The 8,643-nt window shown below is 37.4% G+C and overlaps 1 protein-coding gene across 3 annotated transcripts in view; it reads right to left on the bottom strand.

Annotated features, from left to right (window-relative positions):
* The window catches only part of mcama (melanoma cell adhesion molecule a), a 57,186-nt gene extending 49,359 nt beyond the window's left edge, over nt 1–7,827 (bottom strand). For 2 of the 3 annotated variants that reach the window (XM_037749633.1, XM_037749632.1), the window contains exon 1: nt 1,913–2,207. In XM_037749633.1, the coding sequence (XP_037605561.1) occupies nt 1,913–2,180 (268 nt within the window). In that variant the 5' untranslated portion in view covers nt 2,181–2,207. Of the gene's footprint in view, nt 1–1,912; nt 2,208–4,202; nt 4,345–6,799; nt 6,858–7,758 lie in introns of those variants that run through there. The other variant, XM_037749634.1, reaches the window with a different exon arrangement.
* Between the last annotated feature and the right edge of the window lie 816 nt (nt 7,828–8,643).

Here is an 8,643-nt window from a genome sequence, read left to right on the forward strand (position 1 = left end):
TGTGAATATTTACAGGTTTTCTCTGTTTTACATTATTGTAAATTGGATATATTTGGACTTTGGGATTCTAAATCTGACAAAACAAGACATTTGAAGGCGTGCTCTTTGAGACTAGGACGCATATTTTTCCACTATTAACTAGAATTACCGCCTTGTTGTTGTATGCCTCTGCCAACTGAGTCAAGTTGCAGTTTACATCCATGTCTGTAAATGTCATCACTTCATCATTTTATCCTTTTAGACATTTGTGTGAAATTGTCATAGTTTGCATATGAATTCATGAGTTTGGTCAAAAACGGGGTTTGAGATATCAAGAGAATGGGATGGACATAAGGTCACTGTGACCTTGACCTTTGACTACCAAAATCGAATCAGTTCATCCTTGAGTCTAAGTGGAATTTGGAGAAATTCCCTCCTGGCGTTCACAAGAACGGATGGACGGATGGAAAACCCCAAAACATAATGCTTCCGGCCACAACTGTCACCTGGCGCAGAGGCATAAAAAGGGACAGTGTGGAGGATTTGTCGGCATCTAGTGGTGTGGTTGCAGATTGCAACCAACTGAGTACCCCTCTGCTCACTCCTCCCTTTCAAAGACTGCTGTAACGTGAGCCACCGAGTGCAAAACCGTTGTAACAGCGTTCTCCTCGAAGAAATTCCGAAGAAAAAACAATATACGACTAAAATTACAATATATCAACTTATTATGCACCTAAAAATGAACTTGCATGACCTCCGCCATTTCTCACAACGTCAACAAACACGTCCCAACTTGTAAACTATGAGCTTTCAGAAACTTTCCACTTACAAGGACGTGAATACCACGAGGGGGGCGTTCATATGGACTCTTCTCGTGAACGCGGGCTCATTTGAAGGCACCAATATACTAATGAAAACATAGTAATTAATATTATTCCATTTCTGCTTATAGATCCTCCTAAATGCTACACAATGGCCCTTTAATCAAGACAGTAATCTTCTTTTAGGGGGATCTATGGGCAGAAATGAGATATAATATTAATAAGTGTGTTAGTTTTAGTGTATAATCACCTGATAATAAGAATCATTGTGTTTTCGTTACCTTAAAAGGAGCCGTTTATATACAGTACATAGTTCTCCAATGCGTTCTGCACATGGGAGAAGTTTCAATTGGTTGCAATCTGCAACCACGCCGCTAGATGTAGCCAAATCCTACACACTGCACCTTTAAGAAATGAATCTATATACAACTCCTGACCCTTAAAAACTCCTTGAGGAAAAACATATCCACAATCTTAAGGTCAGACTGCTTCCCCTCTGCTCTGTGCTGTGTCTAAAAATCCAGCCTCTTCCATCACATTGCTATTATTGGCTGGTTTGAGCTGATGAAGAAACATCACAAAGACTCAACCATGTCCTGCAGTGAGAACTAAGTTTGGTGCTGTGGTCTGTGGTTCTTTTAGATATTTTTACAGCAAGTCTTGTTAAATCTTTAATAACTTAACCAGACCCATGACACAAGCATTTAAAATAAATGCACATATGCACAAAGCACATGTTGGTTGGTGGGTTAATTGCTCCTTTAATTACGCAGTAATTAAAAACACCTTTAATGACTGAAAACAACCAGAAATAAGGACAAAAAGTGTCAAGTGCATTCCATTATATGTAAAAAAAAACATTCAAATTCACAGCCGAATTGAAAAACAACTAATATGCGACATAATTAACCCAAAAAAACACACATATACTGGAGAAAACTGCACTCTAGTAAGATAACAAAATACAATTTGCAGAAATGTCAGTGACATTTGGTTTGGAGCATCCATGCAAAGACGCACGCTGCATTCTCTCATTCAAGCTGCTTTCCTTCACTACAAAACTTTAAAACAACAAATGCATTGCAATGTTTTTATTTTCAGTTTTAACTCACCAGTCCAGTTGAGGATGCACAGGTGGAGAAACAGTGGTAGCAATGTTCTTGGAAGGAGAGCCATGTTGTTGTTGTAAAAGCTGCTCGTCGTATCCAGTCCGAAATGAACTGAAGTGGTGCGTCGAGGAGAAGTTGAAGGCAGCAGCAGCCCGGAGGAGACTGAGGAGGAGGAGGAGGAGGGAGAGGAGAAGGAGAGGAGGAGAGGAGGAGGGAGCTCAATTAAAGTCTCAGTCTGGCGGGGTCCTCCTATTGTGGAGGCTTTATACATGTGTGTGTGTGTGTGTGTGTGTGTGTGTGTGTGTGTGTGTGTGTGTGTGTGTGGTAGAAGCAGCTTATCAGTGTTTTCTTCTGTTACTTCTAGCTTCTAATTCACACACTGTTGGATAGAAAGAAAGTCCTCAAGGTCACGATAACAAGCCTATAACCTTATCACTCTGGCACACCTTTTAGCCTAAAATCACATGGCCTAGTTGGCTCAATTCAGCTTTAACTGGGACACTTTATTTGCATTTCCCATAATTTGGTTGAAGGTGATAAACTAATATGGAGTATTAGGGACACATTGAGGGGGGAAAAAAAAATCTGAGATTTTATTAAGAGAATAAAGTCGTAACTTTACGAGAAAAAAGTTCTAATATTACGAGAATAAAGTTGTAATTTTACGAGAAAAAAAGTCGTAATATTACGAGAATAAAGTTGTAATTTTACGAGAAAAAAAGTCGTAATATTACGAGAATAAAGTTGTAATTTTACGAGAAAAAGTCAGAATATTACGAGAATAAAGTCATAAATTTACAAGAAAAAAAGTCGTAATATTACGAGAATAAAGTTGTAATTTTACGAGAAAAAAAGTCGTAATATTACGAGAATAAAGTCGTAATTTTACGAGAAAAAAAGTCTTAAAGTTACGGGAATAAGGTTGTAATTTTACGAGAAAAAGTCGTAATATTACGTGATTAAAGTCGTAATTTTACGAGAAAAAAGTCGTAATTTTTATGAGAAAAAGTCATAATATTACGGGAATAAAGTTGTAATTTTACGAGAAAAAGTAATATTACGAGAGTAATTATACGAGAAAAAAAGTCGTAATATTATGAGAATAAAGTCATAAATTTACGAGAAAAACAGTCGTAATTTTACGAGAAAAAGTCGTAATATTAAGAGAATAAAGTCGTAATTTTACGAGAAAAAAGTCTTAATATTACGAGAAAAAAAGTTCTTTTCTCATAAAATTACGAATTTATTCTCGTAATGTTAGGACTTTTTTTCTCGTAAAGTTATGACTTTAATCTCGTAATAAAATCTCAGATTTTTTTTCCCCTCAATGTGGCCCTAATACTCCGTCGTAATAAACCCATTTACGCTTGAGCCTGAAATTTTATTTAGAAGTACATTTGCACTATATTTTGGGGGTAATATGCTTATAATGCTTTCTGGATGAGATTGACACCACTGTCATCTACAGCCAGCAGGCGGTTATTTAGTACAATGTTAGCTTAGCAGTGGTGGAAAAAGTATTTAGACTACTTAAAAGGAACTGTTTGTAAGAATCAGAAATGCTTGTTTACAGCGACACCTGTGGACGTTAAGTCAACTAAGGTCAGAGTCGTGGGACGCGTTTGTGCTCGCTCTAAATGCCAAAATGCCGAACTCAAGGCTTCAAAATGGCATCCACAAACCAATGGGTGACGTCACCGTGACTACGTCCACATCTTATATGATCCCAACAGTATATAAAAGGCAGCTCCGTATCAACAGTTGGTCCAGCACTTAAAGTTGTGGCTTAGATCTTCGGACTAAAGATCTGTGGGAATTGCGGCCATGTTTAAAAAGTAGCTCATGGCTCACCTGTAGACTTAACTTTGTTTAGATTTATTAATTTGTATTTCTATTTTATTTTTTATCACTCTTATGTTTCATGTTTTGATTGTGCTTCTTATTGTGAAGCACTTTGTGATGTCTGATCTAAGGTGCAACATAAATAAACTTTATTTAAAGTTTACTATTTAATTATTCAAACTGAGTTAAGTTATAAATCAGCAAGCCACCAATGAAGCAACCTCATTTGATCATCTAGCAGTGATAAACACCTTGTTTTTCTAATACTTCCAGCTGTTTCTAGCCCGCCCACACATTTTATCCTGGGAATATGCGGTCTAATTAATATTCGTCTTGTTAAAAAGCAACCAGGATAATATTCATATTAGCATATCTTTCAACACAGGAGTAAATGAGTGAATTTAATGTACCGTACAGTGTTCATAGTGAGGGTAGAGCAAAGGTTACATACAGTGGACTTCCTCCAGTAAAGTGAGAAGACTTCTGGTGTTTCCATCATCGACTGTGGAGACACCTTGGCTAACAGCTGCAGCAGGAGAGCTTCCTGGAGTCGGTCACCCAGCTGTCCAACTCCGTCGTACATGAGCCTACAGCTGTGGACACAGCACAGGTATTAGACATGGAGACCCACATCTTATAGCCTACTATAGGTTTACTAGGAAGAGCTTCCAAACATACTGTATGAAGTGAAACGGTGACGCTCTAATAGACTGTATTCTTAGCTTTTATGATCACTTTACAGATTATCATTACCAAGTAGTTAAAGCACCTTGAAAAAGCCTTGAATCAATATGTAATTAATTTAATGGACTCATAAAGGTGTGATAAGAATTGGACATTGAATTAAATTGACGACAGCTGTGATTGAAAACTATGTTGAATATAATAAATTCGGTGTGGATTTATGGAAGTAGTTTCCAATGGTGGAAAGGAGCTAAGTACATCTAGTACAATTTTGCGGTATTCTTGTACTTTACTTGATTATTTCCATGTTATGATACCTTATACTTATACTCCACTACATTTCAGAGGGAAGTATTAGTTATGTAAGTTATCTCATATCTTTATTTACAAATTCAGGGATCCCTCTTCCACATGCAATAGATATAGAAGATAGCTTTTGTGGCCTGTGACTCTTTAAATTCAAAATTTCTGCTTATTTTAAGGAGTTCTTTAAGCCTGAAAAGGACAAAGTATCCGTAATTCACAACAAAAAAAAAGCAAAAAATGAGAGAAAAGTTTAAAAAAGTACACAACTTTGTTGATTGACTGTTGCTGAACATTACTAAACATTCCAGTTTGACCCCTATTTCTTGATTTTTTTACACTATACCAGCCCCTATATGAACGGTAACACAATCAGCCAACTGAACGTAAACCCATAATATGAGCTTCCTGCTGAAAGGAGGACAGCAGCAGCTGCACACATGTGTAAAAGTGTATCTTGCACCTCATATCAGGGAATATTTGGTTTGGATTTGAGCCAAATTCTCTCTCCACTCTGGAGGAAACCATCTCTCACATGAAATCTATCTACCTCTTACTCATTAGACGTGATTCTAACCAGGCGTCTCCTAAAAACTTCCCCCAACGGTTGGCCCTCACATTCACTCCTTTGTTAACACCAGTAGCTCACTATCCACTCTTTCTACCTCAGCCTGAAGCTGCTGAGTATAGCAGTAATGTTAAGGAGACACTTTTCTCTCTGACTGAGGACTTAGTGTTACTCAACTAATGCTTTGCAGTTTTCCTCTATTTTCCCTTCAGTCTAGAGAGCCCGATTCCCCCTGCAGCGCAGTCATTTCCCCGCTAACTCTACTGCTGTCCTGGGGAGGGTGTGGACAGCCGTGTGTTACATCCATGACAGATGGTTTCGGCCAGCCTCTTCCACTCTTCACCTGCCACATAATAGCAGAGGAGCTTCAGCATAACATGCCGGAAATTCATGCTACGCCCTCAAAAATCACACCCCCTCTGTGCAGGCGCCCCGACAAACCATACGCTCCCATAACTCAACTTTGACTGGACTTTTTCAGTCAGACCTCCTGAGGATCAAGTCCTCTTAAAACCTCTTCTCTGATCCATTTCCTACCCTCCCTTTTTTTAGAAATTGTTTAAACTTTTTAAACGATTTAGTACATTTGATCTATTTTTACTAATCCTTCCTCACCTGGCTGTAAAGCACTTTCCAACACGATATTATACTATTATTATCATTAGTAGTAGTAGTCATACAGTCATAGTCAGCAGGGCCGGCTTAAAGCCTATAGGCCATATAGGCGGTCGCCTAGAAAGAAAGAAATACACCTTTCACCCCTGTAACTCTCGTTGTAGTGAAACTGACTGAACACTTTGAATCCAACACTTTCAGGGACCAATTGTCTATTTATATTATAATAAATGTCCCTGATAGTCAGTGGTGGAAGAAGTATTGAGACATTTTGATTAAGTAAAAGTAGCAATACAGTGTAAAAATACTCTGTTATTATTGCATGTACAGACGTGTGGGGGAGGTGTAGCATCAATATATCAATGCAAATTAATTTTGAAAGTTACAAAGAATACCCTAGATGAAGAAAACAAAACATGCAGCAGAATAAACTAATGTAAAAAGTGATGGTGAAATAATAAATAAAGTAAATATGAATCTTTCTGTACTTGGTAACTGAAGTAAATACTCCTCACACAGGGTTTTGACTGCTACTAGTACTAGTTAGTGGTACTAAAGTCAGAAACAGTATTGGGAGTCATGGTTACTGGGGGTTTGTTGTGCATATTGCAGTAAAAATCTATATTTGTCTCTTTAATTCTTGGCTCTCAGACGTGAAGCTCGGGCCACACAAATATCACTGCTGAAGTCTGTTTTATGTGAGAGTGGAAAGAAAGTCAGAAGCTCGTGTGAAAGGGTCTTTGAAGTGGGCAGAAATCCCAGAGCCAAATCCCTCTTTTTCCTCGTAATGGAGAGGAGAGCGATTCCCTTCTGCCAAATCTGTCCTCTACTGTATTTTTAAATCAGCTGTGCCTCTTTGTGAAATCCCTTCCCCTCACCTTCTTTCTTTGCTTCTTCTTTCTCTTTATTTCAGACATCTCTGGTGCTGTCGTGAGGCTGGAAAGGAAAAAGAAAGACAGAAACAACTGAAGATTTAATGTTCAGACTCTATGAAAAATAAACACATGTTGTGTAAATATAATCAGACCTGACAGAAGACAGGCGTCAACTTACTAAGGTAACATTTCCACAAACAAGATGAAATCTAAATGTTGAGATATGAATTTCACTTATTTTTTCAAAACAAATATATATATATTTTCTTGTTTTTAATGTAATTTGACAATAAAATAGTGTGTATGCCAGTATTATTATATATTTATTTATTTATTTTATAATATTTTTTTATTATCATTATTTATTTATCATTTATATATTTTTTTCCATGTAAACCTTTTAATTTATTAAGAGTGATTATTGTATTTTGTAAAAAATATTTGAATAATAACTGATAATGGAATTATTTTCTATTTATTTATTTATTAAATTATGAATATTTATTAACATTATCTTTTTATCATCATTATTTATTAATTATATATTAGTTATTTATATTTTTTTCCATGTAAACATTTTAATTTATTAAAAGGGATTATTATATTATTGTATTTTGTAAAAATATTTGAATGATAATTAAAAATGTCATTTTTTTTTACTACTGTATGTACTGTATGTACTTGGCAAATAAATCTGATTCTGATTCATAACTTCTCTGTACAAAGACAAAGAAGTAGGACTACACAATAATCTTAAAGGTTTTAGTATTACTGGAGACAGAAAAAAGAAAGAGTGATGCAGCAGAGACATCCTGACTTTTAGTCCCTTGTATGGATCACACTGCAGGAACACTGGATCTGTCATGCAGGTGAGTGTGAGGCAACACAGAGGGAACCCACATATACAATCAGACAGGAACATTTCAGTGACTTATTGAGGAAGTTTAGATTCATAAGCTTACAAGCAGACCGGTAGAAGTTCGGGTCCAGACGGCTGGAAAGGAAGGCTGGAAGCAACACACTCTGGCAGCTGATGAGTGGAAGTGGAAACAGGTGAGCAGGTGAGAGAGAGAGTCAGGTGACAGGTGGAAAAGGTCTGAGGGCATCTGGTGGATGGATGGAGAATGACAATGCAGGAGCCTGGAGGAAGTGAGAACTGGCTGGAGACACTGGGCTATTCTTATTTCTCAGTTCCTCAGTTCCTTTCCTCGCCTCCTCTCCTCGCACCCTAGTTCCTCCCACCAGCGGAGGAGGTCAAGGAGGGTTAAAGGAGAAGATGTCATGGCTTTTTATCACATCATATCATTGAAGTACAACACATGTCAGCCCGTTCTCATTCCCAGGGCGTCAAATACTGACACTTTGTCACAGCCATCGGCGTTAGATACCGACGTGTAAGGCGACCTTAAGACCGCTGTTTGTGTCCCGTGTGTCACGTTACAATCAGCTGATCGTTCGTGTCCCGTGTTCACAACGTTCAGTGTCATTTTCACCTTGAAAACATAGTCATTTTAAGCCCAACCATGTAGTTCTTTCCTAAACGTAACCAAGTGGTTTTATTGCCTGAATCTCAGCAAGTGTTTTTGTTTACTTCAGAACATTAAGAACGTGTCTACTGCGACAAAAGTGACGCCGAGGGGTCTGACAAAGCGTCAGTTAGTATATGACAAGTTGGGATGAGAATGCGTTGGTAATAAATGTGCTCGTTTTGATAAGTGCTATATAAATAACCTTCATTATTATAATAATTATTATCATTATTATAATCAACCACACAAGATGTGTTTGAGATGATGAAACAGATGAAACCTTCATTACACAACATGAGACTAATATCCTACAATCTA

The sequence above is a fragment of the Sebastes umbrosus genome, chromosome 17, assembly GCF_015220745.1.
Source record: "Sebastes umbrosus isolate fSebUmb1 chromosome 17, fSebUmb1.pri, whole genome shotgun sequence".
NCBI lineage: Eukaryota > Metazoa > Chordata > Actinopteri > Perciformes > Sebastidae > Sebastes > Sebastes umbrosus.